We start from the raw sequence: 21,202 nt of genomic DNA, 5'->3' as shown, positions 1-21,202 counted from the left end.
TTTTGTTAATGTTTTAATAAAAAATAAAAAGTTTAGTTACGAATATTAATTATATTACATATTTTATATGCAGCAAGAGATAATTGTTCTTTACTCAATGCGGCCCAAGCAAGCCAAAATATTAGACACCCATGCTTTACACCATGAAAGAATGCCGTGGAGCTTTAAAGCTCTATTATTACACCTCTGAAGTTTACAGATGCTTACAAGCAAGTTTTCTTGTTTATTCTGCTGAGGCAAGCCAAATATGAGCCTGTCCTGAAGCCATTTCCAGGGTGCATGTCAGAATCCTGGAAGTGGTAGAGGCAGAGTGGGACATAATAAACAAGGCCCTTTTTGAGGTGGTTTCTGAAGTGGTACTCAGCTGGAGGTTATTTAGGTGGCAAGCCTGGTTACTGAGTGTGGCTGCTCTCCTGTTCTTACAGGATTTTGAGATATATAGAATCAGAGGAGGAAAGAGAAAGTGGGAGAAGAAATAGAAATGCTTAAGTGTTCTGGAAGCACAGCTGTAATGGGTGTAGAGAAAATACAATAAATGATGTAACTTCTCTGCTTAAAGCTCTGATTAATTTGTGTGTTTTCTGAGCTTGTGCTTCAGATGGCAGTTTTATATTACTGCCATCTTTCTGTTTTTCAGCTTTAAGACCTGGGATGGCTCATTGTGTTCCCTGCAATTATATTGGAAACATGAGCATCGTACATGATGGTATAAATAAGTTTTGTAACATGGAAGGTGGTTAGTTAGAAGCATATAATTTCAGAGGTGTAGCTTGACCAAGATTGGTATCTTTCCTCCATTTAGCGTTTAACTACGTGACTACTGTACAGAATGCCTAAATAGAGACTTAATTATATAGTAGAAGCATTCTGTATTTTTGTTGTTGAGTAGGTAGTCATTGCAGTGAAACAATCTTTAAAAATATCAAATCAGAGTTGCCTATATTCTGTTTATTGGCTTGCACTTAGTTGTGCAAATTAAAGTGGTTTGGTACATATTTTCTCAAAGTCTTCAGACTTTTACAGGTAAGGAACTAGTGCTATTAGTTAGAGGTACTGTGGAAGTACTGAAATAAGCATCTCTTCCTTACTACATCCAAATTCAGGATCATATAGGAAGCAACAGAGACTGTTGTGTTTAGGACAAGTGTAGTTCTGTAAAATATGGGAACATCTGCTCGTTTTGCATCTTTGCACAACGAAAATACTAAAAAAAAAAAAAAAAAACACTGTTAAAATGCCACTTGTGAAGAAATAAATATTAATTCAGCAATATTACTTCTAATTCTGTCACTGAGAAGGTAATAATGAAAACATAACTTGCTTATTCAGGCTGTGGTATGTTTTTATATCCTTAACTCTTTGGTACTGTTGACTTTCCCTCATCCTACTGGTCCTTATTTAGCAGTATCATATTTTCAAGAGCTCTCTTCAGTGCTGAGGTTCCCATTTCCTGTTCTCTGGTTGGATTTGTATGAACTCAGAGTGAAAACCTTTATCTGAATTTCTTCAAATGGTTCTCATTCACTTCTAGTTATACACCTTTTTTCCTAGGCATCTCTTCAAGTACACTGGAGAACGTTCTTTTTCAACCTTGAAACACTTGTACATGAGATTGAGTTGTAAATCATAAGTAGCTTAGCAAATCTGCATTGATCAGTTGTTCTCTATTGTTCTGTTATTTCCTTGTGTTGATGGCACGTTCTGTTTTTCAAGTAACATGATAAAACTGTATGTGCAAAATTCTGTAGGTTATGTATTATGTGTGTGTACTTAATGGAATTTGTAAGTCTTGGCTAAGACAGGACCGTGCCTGGTTCTAAGGCATTATAAACACAGAATGAGATTGTTCTGTCACTTTCCTGTTCTGGTGGTTGTTGTTATTGTAAAGTACAGGCAAGAGGGCTATAATCAAACTAGGCACTGGAGTGTGTACTTTTGCTTGTTGTGTGCTCTTAACCTTCTTTTTTCGTTCTTCAAAGTTCTGTTCCCTCAGCCTGTTTTTTTCCTGCTTTCTCCTTAAAACAACCCCTTGAGGAAGCCTCAGGGCAAGCGTTAACAAGACCAGTGCCATTCTGGTGGTGTGGATTGTAGAGAACGCTCAGTTTAATAAACACAGTACAGAGACGAAGGAGGTGGGCTTGCTTGGCACCAAGGTCTGTTCAGCACCTGCACTGTGCTGATGCGACCCTCATCAAGGTGGCCTTTCTCCACTTGCTTGCAAGTGGCATAGGGCTGGTAAGGAAATCTGATCCATACTTACGTCTTGGTGGTTCCACTGGCTGTGTTGAGTTGGTAGGATATGAGGAGTAACAACCCAGGCAGTTGCTTCTTCCCGTGGAACATGCATTATTCAAATATAGATGAATGGTTAATTAACCAGTACATGTTTTTCTACATGTACCTGGTTGCTTTGCTGTTGTTTTGATTGTCTGCTTATTGTATTTTCTTTTAGTTTTTCCTTAGGGGGAAAACATGCAACTTGTTAAGTAGCTTCTTGTTTTAGCAGTGAAATATGCTAGTCACAAATTTCTTGTTTTGTTTTGTTTTTTTTTTTTTTTACTTCTGGTAGTTATGCTTTCTACCCTTACGTAGAATTTTCACTTATCCTGGTCTTTATTAGATACTACTTTTTGTAGTATGTAATCAATATAATTTAACATGCCTTATGGAGAGCTTTCTTACTATTTTCTAGCCTCCAGCTGAAGGAAAGTTTAAACTTAGGACCAAAAAAAAAAACCAACCCTTAGTGTTTGTGCTGTCTGTAACAGGAAGCTGGTTTTCAGAGTGACTGAAAAAACGTCTTTTGTTTTTAGTCCTTAATATTTTTTAAGTCAGGGAAGTAGTCATACTGGTAAAACTGAATGCCAGTGTACTTATGGGGTTGAGCTGATTATTTAACAGAAAACTAAATGTTGTAATCACAGTTGGTTTTTATCTTTTGGCACGCTGAGCTAGTGCATTTCATAGAGAATTTGGCCCGTGGAACACATGGTTGGCAGTGATAAATGAACAAATCTTGACTTGGGTTCTGAGCAGGTTTGCTTGCGAAGTGTTCTTTGGGGGTTGCAAACAGAGATGATATACTAAAAACCCATTCCTACAGAGAAAATGCGCTTAGCGGCCTTTAGTTCCTTTATTCAGAAGGCAATCTCAGTTAGTGTTCACCTTGTGGTGTGCTTTTTCTTCTTCCTTAATGTGGGGAAAAGTAGTAGGCATTTAACACTGGTGTCATTTTGGTGATACCTCAGTTTGCACTGACTCAGAATGAGCAATGTGTGGCACAGCCATCGTGCTGGGAAGATTGTTGATTGGATTATCTTTTTTTCTTTGTTATTTGCCATGTCTCTACATTCAGCTGCTCTGGCTTTATTGTGTTTTGTATGCTAGAGATTGAACAAGGTAAGACATGAAAACATGAACGTGTGAGGTTGTTTGAGTTTAAGCTTAAGAAATTTGACCTGTACTTCAGCATCTTTGCACTTGAGATTCAGTCTCTTGAATCGAGATAGAAAGGTTGAAAGAAGCGTGTTATTTCGCGTGGAATTTTGCTTAGGTAGATAGTGAGGAGGACAAGGGGAAATGATTTCAAACTAGAAGAGGAGAGATGTAGATTAGATGTTGGAGAGCGTTTTCTCTGATGGGGCAGTGAGGCCCTGGCACAGCTGCCCAGAGAAGCTGTGGGTGCCCCATCCTTGGAGCAGCTTAAGGCAGGGTCGGATGGGGCCTGGTGCAGCCTGAGCTGGTGGGGAACAGCCCTGCCTGTGGAAGAGGAGTTGGAACTGCATGGTCTTTGGTTCCTTCCAAATGAAGCTATTCTATGATTTTGTAACACTAAGTTATATAGTGATAGAATTATATGTCTTCTTTTTGGCACAAAAGGACATAGGAGTCCTGGTAGGTGCCAAGTTGAGCACAAGGCTGCAGTGTGCCCTTGCTGCTGAGGAGGCTAATGGTGTTCTTAGCTGCGTTAGGCAAAGTACAGTAGCAGATTGAGGAGATCATCCTTTCTCTGTGCTCAGAATTGGTGAGGCCACGCTTGGTGTGCTGTGCCTAGTCCATGGATGTACTGGAAAGTCCAACACAGGGCCGCCAAGATGACGTGGGACCTGGAGAGCCTGTCCTTTGAGGGGAGAGGCTGAGAAAGCTGGGCTTGGCCGGTGTGGAGAAAAGGAGTCTCGCAGGGATTTCATCAATGTCTATAAATACCTGAGGAGAAGGTGCAAAGAAAATAGAGCCAGGCTTTTTTTGGTAGAGGCCTGGTGCCAGGACAAGAGGCCATGGGCACAGACTGGAACATAGGAGGTGCTGTCTAAACATGAGGCAGCACTTCAGCGCTGTGTGGGTGGCTGAGCGCTGGCACAGCTGCCCAGGGGCTGTGAAGTCTCCTCCTTGGAGATCTCCAGAAGCTGCCTGGCTGTGGCCCTTGGCACTCTGCTCTGGGGGTCGCTGCTGGGGTGGGTTTGGGCAGAGGAACGCAGAGGGCACTGCCAGCCTCAGCCATGCTGTGATTTGTACTGATACAAATTCTTGAGCTCTATTCAAACACAAAAGCTTAGTTTTCGTAAGTAGGGAATTTCTGAATAGCGTGTTTGTATGTGAGAGAGCTTTGCGTCTTTCTGGCCCTCTGCAACTGCTGTATTAAGGAGTGTGTGCTTTTGACTATACCGTAGATTGGTGAATTCTGTCAGAGCAGTGGAGCTGCTGAAGGGCATTATTGACATAGCTGGTGTTTATAGAAGTTTCTGAAAGATTCTGATCCCACAGATTCACAGAGGGGAGGTGAGATCAGGCTAGTTTGTTGTTGTTGTTTGTTTTGGTTTTGTTTTTTTTTTTTCTCCCTCATGTTTTTGTTCAGTAATGTGTTTTTCAGGGATACGTAATTCTTCTGCACATATTAAACTAAAGTACTTATTCTGAGTGGGTTTTTTTCTTGCCACACCTGTGAAGAGATTTGCTAGAAAAGCAGGACTTCCACAGTAGTACTCAGAGGGAGAATATATCTGAAGATCAAGGAGAGCTTAGTAGAGCTGATTTCAGGGTCCAAAGTTGTTAATGTAATTCTGTGCTAAAATGCATGCTCCAAGTAAATGCTTCCTGTCATACTGATTTGGAAGTGGTTTTCATAGGACCATGGAATCTTAGAATTGCTCAGGTTGGAAAAGAGCTTAAAGATCATCAAGTCCAACTTCAACCTAACCATACTATCCTAACTCCCCATTACTAAATCATGTCCCTGAGTGCCACATCCAAACTGTTTTTAAATGCATCCAGGGATGGTGACTCAAGCAGTTCCCCAAGGAGCCTATTTCCGTGCTTAACAACCCTTTCTGTAAACTTTTTCCTGATATCCAACCTAAACCTTCCCTGGCGCAACTTAAGGCCGTTTCCCCTCATCTTGTCACCAGTGAGAAGAGACCGACACCACTCTCGCTGCCATCACCTTGCAGGTATTTGAAGAGAGCAGTAAGGTCTTCCTTCAGCTTCCTTTTCCCCAGAGTAAACTACCTCATTCCTTCAGTCACTCCTTGTAGGGTGTATTCTCCTGGCTCTTCAGAAGAGCGTCTCTTGATCGATTTGCTATTTGTGTGTTTGGCAAGCTTTCACTTTTTCCTTTTTTTTAATACTGAAAATGCCTAATAGAACAATAACTTCTGTTGCTACTCCTATCATAGAAGCTAAACAGTATCCAATATATCATGCGTGCGTAATTTCTGGCTGTCAATAGAGTATGACAGCATACAACAATTGAGAAGAGCTGCTGACAGAAGGAGGAAAAAAAAGCAACTCAATTAGTAGCAAATGAGCTGTTGTCACCACTGTGAAGAGGTCATGAAAAATCTTTCATTTTACATTCCTTACTATCAACATGGCACTTCTTGAAATTAGCAAGAATTATAGGAAATGTTGAGTACAGTGACAAAACTATTGCTCCTTTTTGTCTAATATCTCTTACTTTCTCATACAGCAATATATAGATATTATAATTCTCTTACGACTACATATTATTTATGAGTTGCAGATGACACCAAGCTGGCAGGAAATGTCAATGTGCTTGAGGGTAGGGAGGGTTTGCAGTGATCTGGAAAGGCTGGATTGAGGCCAGTGAGATGAGGTTCAACAAGATCAAGTGCCAGGTTCTGCGCTTTGGCCACAACAACCCCAAACAACACTACAGGCTTGGGACAGGGTGGCTGGAAGACTGTGTGGAAGAAATGGACCTGAAGGTGTGGTTGATGCTTGGCTGAACATGAGCCTGCAGTGTGCCTAGGTGACTAAGAAGGCCAAAGGCATCCTGGCTTGTATCAGAAATAGTGTTGCCAGCAGGAGCAGAGAAGTGATCATCCCTCTGTACTCAGCTCTAGTGAGGTTGCAGCTTGAATACTGTGTTCAGTTTTGGGCCCCTCACTACAGGAAAGGCACCAAGGCTCTGGAGTGTATCCAGAGAAGGGCAGTTGAGCTGTGAGGAGTCTGGAACACAAGCCTTAAAAACAGCTGGGGTAATTGGGATTATTTAGTCTGGAGAAGACGCTCAGGGTGACTTTATAGCTCTCTCCAACTACCTGAAGGGAGGCTATGGTGATGTGGGGGTCAGCGTCTTCCCCCATGTAACTTGCAGTAGGAGGAGAGGGAATGGCCTCAAGTTGCAACAGGGGTGATTCAGGTTGGATGTTTTCTTAACATCTCGAAAAAAGCAGTCAGATGCTGGTACAGGCAGCTGGGGAGGTGATGGTGCCACTGTCCCTGGAACTGCTCAAGAAACATTTAGATGTGGCACTAAGGAACATGGTTTAGTGTGGAATATTGGTGATAAGTGAGCAGTTTGACTGGATGATCTTGGTGGTCTTTTCCAACCTTAGTGATTCTATGCTTCTGTATACATTTGTATGCGTGCTGCTTGCTTGTACATAAATACACAGAATTTTCAGTTCCATCTCAGTTTTTTTTTTTTTGTTTGTTTTTTGTTTTTTGTTTTTTGTTTTTTTTTTTAAGTCAAGATAAAGGCTGGGAAGTTTGAAAGTGCTAATGAAAATGAGACTAACTTCTCTGTTTGACAGGACTCATGAAGACTGAGAATGTGTTTGAGAGCATCAGAGAGGGGGGGAAAATGTTGTGGGTGGAGAAAATAATTTCATAATGTAAGAAAAAGAGGTCTTTAGAAGCACTGTCTTTCAGAATTAATGTTGATGAAAGGGAAATACATAAACATAACATTTAGAATTTGCTTCTTAGGAGATCTGAAAGTTTTAAAGTCTATTGGGATTTAAAAATGTAAGAATTCATATGAATGCCCTTCTTTTGTAAGCCATCTACTTACTGGAGAGTGGCAAATAGCCTTTGTAGTCTTTGCCACTAGATTTAGTTGCATGTCCTTTGAAATAACCTGTGCTATTCATTGACACATATCTGGGTTAGGGGTCATTGAAGGGGCAATTTCTTTGCTCTGAAAGCAGCATTACTGGATTTTGGCTTCATGTGAAAAACGTTTTTATGCTCAGAATATCTACTTTTCACAGAAATTGTAGTCATTTTAAATATTAATGAAGATAATGCATAGGTGATTATGGATGGTGTGCTTGGAGTAAATGCAAGAGGAAATTGGAAATATTCAGCAGATTTCTACTTACATTCTTGACTGTGTTTAAGAATGAGTTGCTTTAAATGTATTACTGTATTGTGTATAGAAATAATCATTCTGGTGCTGTTTTAAGATGTACACGTGTAAAACCTTGTGTTCATACAGATAACTGTTTTGTACCAACCTCTGAGATCATTGCTGTAGAAGAAACTGAACTGAACAAGAAACAGCGTAGTACTGGCAAATGGCAAAAAATGGCAAAGCCCCATGCTTTCACAGGTAAGGCACATAGAGGCTCGGGAGGCACACTGATTATTTTGTTGGAGATATCATAGGGCAGACAGGAAAGGAATCTTCAGAATGAATATTATTTTTAACGGAAAAGATGTATATAAGATATCTTTCAGCATGCATTTATGTTTTCTTTGAAAAATTAAACCCTTCTTTTAGGAACTCATGCCATTTGAGTTACGTTGTGAAGTGCTAGCTAATGTTGTATTTCTGCTGCTGGATGGATCTGCAGTAGAACATTTGGTTTATACTGCTTCACTAGGAAGTCAGAAGGCTGAAAAAAATGACCCCTACGTGTTTGGGTTTGTTTGTTTGTTTTCTTTTTAATTATCCCTAACTGTCAGAATGTGTGCGTATAAATGTTGTTTGTGCTACTGACTGTGATTTTGAAGTGCCAAAAAATGTTCAGACTGTTTTGGGGAAACAGTGCTGCAAAGCAGGGACAAATGGGATTGCTCACATAACAAAGGTTTATCTTATAGAATGCTTTCTTCACATTCAGTCCTTCAGTATTACTGTTTGGTGATACTGTAGATGGAAAAGTAAGAACACTTATGTTCTCATCAACCTAGTTCAAAATACACAAGAAGATTTAAACTTTTTTTCTGTTATTACAATTTTTTTTTAAGCTACTTTTTCTCAAGTTTCAGCTTTATGAAATTAAATTCACCCTGTTCTGTTGGTTACATGGGACCTGATACAAGTATATCCCAAACCCTTGTAAGCTTATGGCCGTTTATATCAGGTAGATAATGCAGGCTTGGATATAGCTTAAAAAATCAGTGTATGCTTAGTGAACTTGTGTACATCTTGTGTATCAGTTTATGGAGAATGAATTGCATTTGGTGGTTGAGTACCTGCTATGAGGTAAGGTGAGGACCTGGAAGCGGATATTTTCACTTATTTTTGCAGTTTTACCTTTTATGCTTTGAATCCTTTCATTTGCAGAAATGTGTACTGAGGGTTAATTACCGCTTCTTCAGAAAGGCAGATGTTTCGGAGGTGCGTTTGAAATGCATTTCCCATTTTGCAGAACAGTCTCATTGTGTTTCCCCTTATTTATGTATTTCTCTTTATTAGTTTATTACGTGAAAAAAGCCCGAAATCACCGCTGGCGGTGCAGAGATGTGACGTTTTGGTGTGCTGATGAGTACTTGTGTAACCAGTGGATACAGGCACTGAAAGAATTACTTGAAATGCAGAGTAAGTTCAACTGAAGCACCAACATTGGCAGCACAATTTTATGAATGTGTGTCAATTAAGATTATTCTGAGATCTCTGATATCTTTTTGAGCTCTTGAGGCTAGCTTCTGCTTATGAAGTAAGTGAGGTGGGAATTGAAATGTCTCACTTCTCTTGTCATTACTTTGCATCACGCGTATTTTCTAAGCTGTACTAAATGTGTATTTTACTCTCAGTCAGGACTAAAATTGCACCTTTTCCCTGGATATAATTTTCCTTTTTTTTGCAAAATAGAGACACATTGGAAACTTAGCAGAGATTTTAAAAGATTCTGTGAAGGAGCAAGTTTAAAATTGGAAATTTGAGGTACTCTGGAGATCCAAGGGCAAGTATTATAGTAATTGTCACACTTGTGGGTGACTTTTTCCGCTTTGCGTATCCACTCTTTGTATTTACCAGTGTGTGAGGGCTGCTCCAAAAGTAATGTCTCCTATTTTATTATGTTGGCCCACAGTGTCATAGGCAGATGTTGGTGGCAGTAGAAGTTGAATCTCCCCACCAGCATCCTGTTACATGTTGTTACTGTGCGAGAGATGGCAGCAGAGGGGCAGTCTGACAAAATGACATTCGACATCGAAGTGCATATGAAGCAAAGGTGTGTCAAGGAATTCCTCTATGCAAAAAAAATAAAATAAATAAAAAAGACCCACCTGCTGACATTCATCTGCACTTACTGACCATTTGTGGAGACTGACAAGTAGATGTGAGCACAGTGAAGCAGAGGGTGGTGTGTGTCAGCAGTGCTGATTGTGCCTGACCAATGTGCTGGCCTTCCATGATGGAGTGATGGCTTCGGTGGATGGGGGAAGGGCGGTGGATGTCATCTGCCTGGACTTCTGCAAAGCCTTTGACATGATCCCTCACCACATCCTTCTCTCTAAATTGGAGAGGTGTGGATTTGAAGGATGGACTGTTAGATGGATTAGGAATTGGCTGGCTGGATGCAGCTGGAGGGTTGTGATCAGTGGTTCGGTGTCAGGGAGGAGGCCCGTCACAAGAGGCATCCCTCGGGTCGGTCTTGGGACCAGTGCTCTTCAACATCTTCAGCAGTGACACAGACAATGGCATCGAATGCACCCTTAGCAAGTCTGCAGATGACATCAAGCTGAGTGGTGCAGTTGATACATTGGAAGGAAGGGAAGCCATCCAGAGAGACCTGGACAGGCCGGAGAAGTGGGCCTGTGAAAACCTAATGAGGTTCAACAAGGCCAAGTGCAGGGTGCAGTAACTTGGGTCGGGGCAATCCCAGGTATTTATACAGACTGGGGGATGAGCCCCTTGAGAGCAGCCCTGCGGAGAAGGACTTGGGGGTCCTGGTGGATGAGAAGCTGGACATGAGCCAGCAGTGTGCGCCTGCAGCCCGGAAGGCCAACTGTGTTCTGGGCTGCATTAAAGAAGGGGTGGGCAGCAGGGAGAGGGATGTGATCGTCCCCCTCTACTCGGCTGTTGTGAGGCCCCATCTGGAGTACTGCGTGCAGGCCTGGGGCCCCCAGTACAAGAAAGATGCAGAGAATGAGTCCAGAGGAGGGCAACTAAGATGATCAGAGGGCTGGAGCATCTCTCCTGTGAGGATAGGTTGAAGGAACTGGGCTTGTTTAGCTTAGAGAAAAGAAGGCTGTGGAGAGAGCTCTTTGTGGCCTTCCAGTGCTTGAAGGGAGCATATAAACAGGAGATGGAGCGGCTGCTTACGAGGGTGGATAGGACAAGGGGGAATGGTTTTAAACTGAGACAGGGGAGGTTTACGTTAGGTATTAGTGTGAAGTTTTTCACACAAAGAGTGGTGACGCACTGGAACAGGTTGCCCAAGGAGGTTGTGGATGCCCCATCCCTGGAGGCATTCAAGGCCAGGCTGGATGTGGCTCTGGGCAGCCTGGTCTGGTGGTTGGCAACCCTGCACATAGCAGGGGGATTGAAACTAGGTGATCATTGTGGTCCTTTTCAACCCAGGCCATTCTGTGATTCTGCATGGGCATGCAGATTTCTGAGTGTGACATACATGCTCTTGTTTGTCAGTGATGAAAATGCATAGTTAATGATGGTTCCTGCATTGAAAAAGTGTTCTGTAGGTGAGAATTTGCTCTATCGAATAGTGTTACTGTGTTCCTTGTATCTGTTCTAATAAATAAATAGGAGGCATTACTTTCAGGATAATATACTTACCTTTTGTGGAAAGAGTTCTGAGTAATAATTTCTGAAACTCTTGGGCATTTACTTTATGGAAGGCTAGGTATAGTTTAGAAGGAATTACCTGTGTCGATATCTGTCAGGAAATAGTAAGAAGGAAATAACTCCACAACAGAAGGCAAGCCAAGGGTAACAGTAGAACAGCCTCAGCTGTGTCTGAGCAGGATGAAGGATAGCAACAGGTCCTATCTACAGTCTAGACAATGCAAAGTGATGCTGACTATCCAGGGGGCCAGGCAGGAGCAGCAGAAGGTGGGTGGAGGCAGGACAGAGGAAAGATAACTGCAGTATAGGTCTGAGTTCCATTTGAAAGCCAGAGAAGAGACTGGAGACAGGTACAGCTAAAATATGATTCAGGTAAGGACTTAAGGCTCAGAGGGCAAAAATAGATATTTAACAAAAAATGTTTGTTTGCATAGGCATTGAGTGTGTGCCTCTTACTACTGATTTTCTTTTCCGAACGTGTGGGGCCTGACTTCCAATAAAGTCATTTAAGAAATGGATTTTATGTGCCTACTAATTGGATCTGAGAGACATATGGCCTGGGCAGTTATCTCCAAATGTTTTTTCTATTGGTAACTTTCTTAAAAAGTGACATTCTCAGAAAAGATAGTGCTTTGGGCCTTTGGTAACTTTAAACCATCCAAACAAGTCTAGCTTTATTTAGCTGGATTTATTATGTAAGTGTATTGACCTAATACTTGTGTATTCCATTAAAATAAAAATTTAGAACATATTTAGAATGTTGTCTGAGGAAGTGGAAATGTTCTAATAGATAACTGTGTTCTATACCAGAGTGTAGACCAAAGCAGTTGCTTGTGTATATTAATCCATATGGAGGAAAGCGACAAGGGAAGAGGATTTATGAACAGAAAGTTGCTCCACTTTTCAGTTTGGCTTCTATTTCTACTGATGTTGTCGGTGAGTAAAGAATGTTTTAGTACCTTGATAGACATTACATAGATTTTGAAGCATCTCTGTGTAGTTTAGTTCTTTCCTTTATTTACTTTTTTAAGTTTTGGTACTACTGAATTTCTCCATTTATTAAATACTTTTTCAGTTTTACTGTTTAAAAACAATTGTTCACTTGCACAGTTCTTAGTGAAATTTTTTTTTACTTTTACCCTATTTTTCAATTCTTTCTTTGGCATAAAATTATTTGAAGCACGGCTTATGGGCGAGTTGATTTTATGTCATACTGGCAGTAGAGTTATCCTTATTAATAAATTAATAACAATTTTAACAAATGCATATACCTTTTTATAACAATATTTTGTAATTTTTAAGTGTGTATTTTTTCATTTCTTCATAGTAACTGAACATGCTAACCATGCTAAGGAGAACTTATTTGAAGTTAATATTAATAAATATGATGGGTAAGTAACTTCATTTGGTGTTGTGGTTTTTTTAAGTTAGCTGATATGTGTTCTCATCTCTAACTTAAAATGATGTGTTAATGATGATGTGTTTTTTGCAACAAATCAAAGATCCAGGATGTGTTCTTTTCCACAGTAGGATGTGCACTTTTAGGAGTGTCAAAGGAAAACTGCACCATTTCAGTAAACGTGTTTGACACATAATATATTCAAATGAAATATAATGGTGTTTGCATGAGGCTGTTGTGCAGATCAATGTAAGATTACTTTTGCTGGTCCAGAACCTGAGCGTTCTGTGGCAGCCTGGAAGGTATCATGAATTGTTTTGTAGTGCAGATGACTTTGACACATACATGAGTCCAAAAAATTGCTTTAGTGGCATCTTGACTATGTGTAAAACCACTCTTGTCAAGTGCAGATAACTGCTGGGTTATTCAGCTTTATATTTTTCACCTGTATTTCTTCTGTTTGTGAAGTTACTGGTTCAGAAGAAGACCCAGCTGAACAGTAAAATTGCATTCTGTTATTATGTCTGCTATAGGAGCAAAATATTTTAGTAAATAAACTAGTCATTCTAGTTGTGTTTCATGACATGAAGTGAATTATGTAGTGATATAATAATGAAAATGTATGCAGAACCTATGTAAATAAACTCATATCTACAGTATTTTAAAGTTAGGTCTTCCTATGCTTGGAGGCAGGTGCTTTTAAGCTGGTAAATTACAAAAATAAAAAATCTCCTATCTCTTCAGAGTATTCTTGCAAATCTGTATGCATGGTTGTAAATCAAGTAAGTGCATAATGTTGGCAAATTGTTACAGTTAAAAACTACATTTGCAAATTGAGTTCCTTGACTTTAAAGCAAGATCCTAGACTTGCTTTAAAATGAACAGGTGTTTTTTGTTTTGGTTTGGTTTGTTTTTTGTACTACTGACAGTTTCCTCAATTTTGCAAACATTCAAAGGAAGTAACTTAAAAGTTAGTATTCTTAACTATTTCATTTGAATTAAGTATATGAAGTATATAATACTGAAGGTTGATGCAGTTTCAGTACAGAATGGGGAAGAAAATTAAGCAAGTCAATATGTAGAATTGGTTATTGTAAGAAGAGGTTCCCACAATGGTAATTGTTCTGGCCTGCAGGGTCAGCAGCTGCCTAACTAGTCTACTTTCATGAGAGATTTAGAATCTATAGCTGATCTTGTTAGTTTAAAGGGGAGGACTCCATCTCTACTGCAACGTTATAGTCTTTATAGATTTAGTCTAGTAAAGTATTTAGTAGTTCAGCATGGAAGTTCTAACACTTTATATTGGTGTAAATTACTATTGAGGTGAACTATGTGTTGTTGCTAGCTGTGCATGTTTATGTTTCTCATTAAGTCCATTTACCATTTCATCAGGAAAGTAAAAGTGAATATTTTTTAGGAAGTACAGGAGAACAAGTTATTAACCAAATTTTGGGACTTCTAAGGAAAGAAGGAAGGCTATAAGTGATGTTGTAATATCAACTGTGAAGACAAGCAGAGGGAACCATTGCTTCTCTGAAAAGATTTTTAACTCTCTGAGTTAAAAACAAACAAGCAAAAACCCACAAAAACAAACTACTGATTCTTACCATGCGGTGTGTCTGCATTGAACTGCGATAGTTGCATGTTCTAAGTTTAGGAATAAGAGCAGAATCTGAAAGAATAAGATGTTGAGGTGTTTAGTTCCAGACAGAGGAGGTTCTACTATCTTGGGCTATATAGCAAAATTAAAAGGAGAATGAGTTTTCCCTGTTCCAAAGTTAATCTCTAAATAGAATCTCCTCCTGGCAACTTGCTTTTACAGCAAATGTCACTGAGTGTAGTGGTACTTGAAACACTTTTTTCACATATTCGAACAATGCCTAGTGTGTCTTTCAAGGATTTCTGAATCTCTCTTTGATAGTTCCACTTTAAATCTTGTGGTGGGGATTGCTTTTACTTTCTTTAATCTGATTGAGATAAAAAATTGCCCAAAGTAGCGCAAGTTCTTAGAATCTCTTGACTCTTCCATTCCCAGAATAGGCCTCAATGGCAGCCTGGGAACTGCAGCCGTGTTTCTAAGCCTGGCTTTTGATCATTATGTACAAGTATGTTTCTGTGGTGAACAATGACATTAGGAAGCAATTCTTCTACTCATGCTACTTTTTAAGCAGCAGATCATGCGGTTAACTGAAAACTAAAAATAAATAAATAAAGAAATAAATCATGTAAATGTGTTTTATCTTCAAGTTCAGTAGACTCTTCTCACATATAGGAAAAGTCTTTTTGGATTCCTGCATCCAATGGTTGTTCACCTGTCCTTGCAGATCACTTCTATTAAGTGACTTTTCCTTGAGTGTTTAGATTCTTTATTCAGTCTCTTCAGATTCTCTATTTAGAAAAGATGTACTTGAATTTTTTGGAAGTAGATAGAGATTCCTAATGATAATTGCTTCCTTGCCTTCTCAGTGTCTATGCTTAAACCTTTTATGTGTGTTTTCTGTTTGTTCTTCCCATCTCTTCTAATACAGATTTCCTGCAGTGAGTGTACTATTCTAACAGCTCAGTGGTAGTGTGGCTTCCCCTTGCAGATGATTATTTAAAGCACCATTCATGCATTAACGCAGTACAGGTTCTTGTACGTTGTTATGTAGAACGTAACTGTTTTACATGCTGTAATACTGTGCAAATAATGACTGTGTGTGGAATGAACCTGATACGGGTAAGGATGATACTGGAACAAGCCCATGGAAAATTGTTTCATTTTTTTTCTAGTTTTTGAATTAGTTCAGAGAGTTTGAGGTTGGAAGGGACCATAGATCATTTAAAACTCATTTGTCTCATGGGCTTGCTACTCATGACCTTTACCATATCTACCTGAGTCACTCTGAAAGTAATGCCTGCTATTTATTTCCATGGAAACTACAACGACTACAAAGAGCACACTGTCAGCTACAAAACAGATTTTCAACATGGTCACCATTATAATCTGTGTTTTCACCAGTAATGCCTGCATGAAAAAAAAAAACAAGCTTCAAGGATGTCCCTAGTGTGGCTTGTTTTCACTGCTGTCACCACTGCTAAAACATATCACTCCACTCACTGTGCCAGCATCCACTGTTTGTTCTCCACAAATAATCAGCAAGCATAGATGAATGTCAGTGGGTGTCATTTTTTCCACACAGAGGAATTCAGTGACACACCTTTACTTCACATGCATTTCTGTGTCACACACCATTCTGTAAGACTGCTTCTCTGCTGCCATTTGTCACACAGCTGCAAAACGTAGTGGTATATTGGAGGGAAGGTTCAAACCTATTGCCGTACCATCAACATCTGCCTTCTGAGGTCATGGGCCAGCACAACAAAATAGGGAACATTAATTTCAGATCAGTCCTTACAGTTTACTGATATTACCTTAACAAGTGAAGTGCTGTTCCATTAGAAAAATAAATCCAAAATGGAAGAAGCATGCCAAGAAGGTCTCTCTTAGAGTAGTCCTCCATGGGTACCTTCATACGTGTGTCTCGCACATTGATGACCTGATGCTCGCAGTGAGTTTGATCACGCTAATTTTGTGTATGTGATTTATTTCTTTTCAGCTGTCAATATTTACCCTCGTTAGGAATACAGGTTCCTATTATTCTGTCATCACTAAGCCTGCACGTACTGTGTGTTACATAAAGAACACTACCAGCACGGCATAGATCTTAAATTCACGTGGAAACTTTTGCCTACTTCCTCTTAGAGGCTACTCAGAAAGATGAGACAGGTTTCTGAAGCTGAGAAGTAAAGTAGCTAAGTTTTGAAAAGATAAATTCATTATGAAAATGAAAAACAAAAATCCTTTTCTCCCTTCTCTCAGTCTTTTAGGTCTTGGCTTAGAGCTGGGCAGTGTATTTATAAGACTATCTTCTCCATTCGTGAAATAAAAAATGACTGGTTTCTCAGGATTCCCTCATGCTGAAAAAACAGCAATAAGTAAATGTAAATCATCAGTTCTTAAATGTAAATCAGCTAGCTTGTCCAGTGGGATATGTGCTCATTCTGCAGTATCTGTTGCTGACTATGGAAGAGTGTTAGTTTCTGCATTGGAAATAATTGCTGTGGAAAACAGAAAATGTTCCAAATCATATATGCGTAACTTTTGATTCGTCTCATCTCTATTCAAAGTGTATTTGAACTGCAGTCTCTGGAACTCCAAAATCGTAAACATTCTTTAACCAGAGTGGGCGTTTTATAAATGTGCATGAAATGTATACTGCTGTAAAATAGTTTTTTATTTCCTAGTATTTGCTTGGGTGTGAACTCTGCTGAGCTTTAACTTCTGAAGATCTGTGTAGCTGCGGCACCATCTCTGACTTGAATTAATTTTGTAAACCAAAGCTTTGCTTCTGGTAACATTTAGAGCTCCGCTTTGTTACGAGTGGTTATTTAGATATACCTGACTTCTGTCTGTCTGGGCTAGCAGCATGGTCAAAAGAGCATGCAAGCGTGTGCTTTTCTGTTTCTGACCTTCATGTAATGTGTGCCCCTATTAAATGTGCAGTGTTAAATCACTTCTGTCTGCATCTATAAATACTAACTTTCCTTTTTTGTAATTTATAAATACTTTTTCCTTTTTTTTGTGAAAACCTAATTGCCATTTTGCTTACTTCAGAAGCTAAATGTACAGTCTTGTTCAGTGTTTTCATTGTATTATTATTTTCCACTGATACCTGTCTGTCTGCATACAGCAATAGAGGATAGAGGGCTTTTTAGGTTGCATTCCAATATTTTTCAAGCATTACAGAACTGTCTAGGTGCATTTATGGTTGTGTAGCTTGAATTTTTTTTCTGCGTTTTGTTTAATGCCAAGTTGACTATGTGGGCTATTATAGTCTGTAGAAGTGGATGAGGAGAAGACAATTTTGATGTGCATTGCATGCCGTAAGTAGAACATTTGCCGTGTTGTTTATTGACTGTTAGTGTGCATTCTAATTTGTGTTTCCTGGCAGTGTTGTTTGTGTTGGTGGGGACGGCATGTTCAGTGAAGTGATGCATGGTCTCATTGGAAGAATGCAGAAGGACTCTGGCATAGACCAAAATAATCCCAAAGCACCGTTAGTCCAGTGCAATATAAGGATTGGCATAATTCCTGCTGGTAAGAAAGGGTTAACTTTCAGATTACTTCTTTGATTTCTACCTGAAATTTTTTCTTATTCATAACTTCTCAGAATTAGAGCTAAGCTTGAGAAACAAGCAATAGTATTACATAAAAGCACCAAAATGAAGTCTTATATGGGTAGTTCTAGAGAAATTTATTGTTTCTTCCTTTCTCTTTTAATTTATGTCTTATGTTAATACAAGATAAGATGTGATAGTAATGCTTTCGTTCATCTGAACACATTAATGAGTGAACTTTATTGAACAGAGACTTACCTGGAGAAGAATAGTTTCTGAGTTGCACGTGCTCCACAGGGTTAGTTAGAATTGCTGTGAGAGCCTCATGGTGTTCTGATAGCAGTTTGATTCTGTTATGTTGTGTTGTTTTTTTTTATCACCTTGGTTGTTATTACAGAAAGCATTCAGCAACTGTAGCTGAGGAACAAACAGTCCCCAGGTTCCAGACAGAGTTACACTTTCTGCCCTGGCTATTTTTTAAGAGGTGCAAGGTACTGTAACTTCACAGTTCAACCACATTTTCAGGCAATCCTGACTACTGTTGTTGAAAGGCATTTGTAAAAACTCTCATTATTCACTTTTTTGATGGTAACTTCTTCATTGATCACGGTAAGCTTTGGATCAATTTTACTGTTAAATGAGTGGCCCACATGTTATCTCACTCCTCCACTTTGCAGGATACATGCATGACAGTGCCACCCAAAATTATATTCATTCTTGCAGCTGTTCAGTGCTATCTGCAAGTTGAAGGACTGTATGAAAAGGCAATGCACTTTTCAGTGCTGTTGGTATGCTGTTCTCTTTTGCTTGCCAGACACTTGAGATTTGAATTAAAGAACTGAGATGCAAAATAAATGTTACGAGCATCTGACTAGAACTAAAATACAGACTTTATGAGAAAATTTAACATCAGCAATAAAAATACATCAGGTGAAACGGAATATTTCTACCCTCAAGCATTAGGTGACTTTTTTATGTGCCTCGTACCTTTGTGAAGAATGCATCTAAATCTAAATGTCTGCATTGTGGCTTGAAAGAAGGTTAACTTATATTAGCAGTACAATCAGGATTAGTTACCTGCAGGTTGTAATGTGAATATAGCTTTATATTATTTCATTCCTGCTAGCTAACACGTTAAAAGTTCTGTGTGGGACTTACTATATATAGGCATACTCTGATCTTATTTGTTGAACCTTAGTATTAAAATCAGATGTAAATTAAAGCAGTAGAATGTGAAGTGCTCCACCCTTCATCTCCTTTACTTAGTTTTGCTTATTAGATAAGAGTTTTGGTTTCAGAAAAATTTGGTTCTTGGTGATATTACTGACAGTAAGTAGACATTTAGGAAAAAAGAAGAGAACATTATTATTGAAAGCTATTTCTTTGCCCATGGGAAAAGGAAATGAACTAGAAGCATCATAAAACTGAAAGATTAACCTTGCTTTTTCAGCAGTTTCTTCATGTGTTTTTTCCCGTTGCAACCAAAATGTATGAGCTTCACTGAGGATTTAGCATTGCTAACATGTATCAAGTTATTTTCTTCTCTGATGTGCTTTAGTGCTTTTGTCAATATTGTTGTGTTGTAGCTGTTTGCTGTTTGAGTGCATACTATATGCTGTGTTGTTCCCAAACTAACATGAGGTATGGCCTTGTAATCAGTGCTAAGGCTCAAACGTTTTCAAGTCATTATTCTTTACAGTGGTGTATAAGGAAGCTTGAAGTTCTGTTAATTAGCTTTTGAATTTTAGAAGCACTGAAGATGATTCTTGTCTTGATCTGTTTGTATCTTGTGCAATACTTAAAATGCTTTAGTTAATGAAAATACAAGAAGATTGTTATAGGAATTTGGTCTGCTTATCAAACTCATTGAACAAATCTTCACCCTTTCATAACATACATAGCTGTTGTAGAGACCTGAAATTGTATGAAATAACCAGGGCTGTGCAATGCAGTGTGCTTGGGAAGGCAGCATGATTTATTTATATTTTTTTTTTTCCTCCAGCTTCTGCTGGAAGTTTTAGTGAAGCTGTCTTCAGTGCTGCTTATGTGACTGCTGGCAGGCAGTGTGCTTTGCTTGATGTGATGGAGCTCTGAGCATGTATTGACTCCAGCAGATCCCTTGATTCCCAAAGAAAGTAGAGTTTGTTGCCAGATAATTGAAATCCTTAAAAAGAGGTGGTTGTATTTTTTGGGTTTTGTTTTGTTTTTCCGGCTGAACTGACAGTCCTAAAATAAAAAGTGAAAAGGGGTAATGCAGAGCAAATCATAAATAGAGGAAGGCTTTATCCATAGTGCTTTTTCAGTTCATTACAGCCAACATTTTCTTAAAACCTTAAGAACGAACATGTCAGTGGATATTGAAGGTGACCATTACCCAGAGATTAAGTTCTAAAGTCTAGTTTATTTTGTGTGGTTTATTCAGTGTTGACAGGAGCCTGGGGTAAGGTGACAGCATCTCTGTGGGTTTGCTGTATTAACATGGCATATTGCTGTGCTTTTGTTGTGTAGAGACTGTATTGAAACTAGCACTCAATTCAGCAGACTTGATCTTAGTTCAGAGACTGGCAATTAATTGAAGGTTTGAAACTGCAAATGCAACAAATATTAAAGTCTTTCAATGCAGAAATCTCTGATCTTTTTTTGAGGAATTAGCTTTATTTCATGGGCAGAATCCTATTCTCCGTTAACTTCTTAAAAGTTAATAGTTCTTGTAAGGCATTTGTTTCTGAAAAAAGTCTTTTCTTGGCCCTTTCAGGATAGCTGGCAGTAGACTGTTCTGATTCCTTTATGTGTCTTTTGTTTAAGAAAAATAAAGCTGTTTTATGATTTCTTGTGTATTTTTATGAAATAACTTGTATTTTAGTTTACATGAATAAAGGCTTCTATTCAAATATCTTCTTTAATTTCAAAATTTCTATATTAGTTGCAGCCATTTTTTAAATCTGCCAGTTGACTGTATTTCCTGTTGAAAGTACTCAGAAGTTGTAGCAACCAGACAGTTCCACACTGTAGGGTGGTAACTAAAAGGCAGTGCACCTACAGCAACTTCTCTTTACTTACTATTTCCTGCCAGTGCCAGCTAGCCTTAAAGTAAATTCAGCTGTGGTTTTTCAGTATATCCAGAGTGATGATAGTATGCCTACATCAAACTTAAAACCAGAGAGAACCTTTTATATTTTAAATGTGACATTGAGGTTTTGTCCAGATGCTTTACTTTTAAAATTATATGCTCTAGAGTAAGCCAGTGATTTTTTTTTTTTTTTTTTTTTTTTTTTTTTACTAAACCTGGCATAGAAGAAGGAGACAAAGCCATCAACTGCTGTTGGAAGCTCCTCTAGTAAAAAAAAGATCAGATTAAATGCCTT

General features: G+C 38.9%; 1 protein-coding gene across 1 annotated transcript in view; it reads left to right on the top strand.

The window, feature by feature from the left end:
* Positions 1 to 21,202, top strand: part of CERK (ceramide kinase) — a 44,693-nt gene that overhangs the window by 2,075 nt on the left and 21,416 nt on the right. The window contains exons 2-6 of the mRNA XM_042815967.1: positions 7,742 to 7,855; positions 8,948 to 9,070; positions 12,089 to 12,214; positions 12,606 to 12,669; positions 17,672 to 17,817. Coding sequence (XP_042671901.1) covers positions 7,742 to 7,855; positions 8,948 to 9,070; positions 12,089 to 12,214; positions 12,606 to 12,669; positions 17,672 to 17,817 — 573 coding nt within the window. The remainder of the gene's footprint in view (positions 1 to 7,741; positions 7,856 to 8,947; positions 9,071 to 12,088; positions 12,215 to 12,605; positions 12,670 to 17,671; positions 17,818 to 21,202) is intronic.

This window comes from Centrocercus urophasianus, unplaced genomic scaffold (assembly GCF_019232065.1).
Source record: "Centrocercus urophasianus isolate 14NV4802_14NV808 unplaced genomic scaffold, USGS_Curo_1.0 seq_15, whole genome shotgun sequence".
Lineage (NCBI taxonomy): Eukaryota > Metazoa > Chordata > Aves > Galliformes > Phasianidae > Centrocercus > Centrocercus urophasianus.
This window is presented reverse-complemented; position numbering and strand designations above follow the sequence as displayed.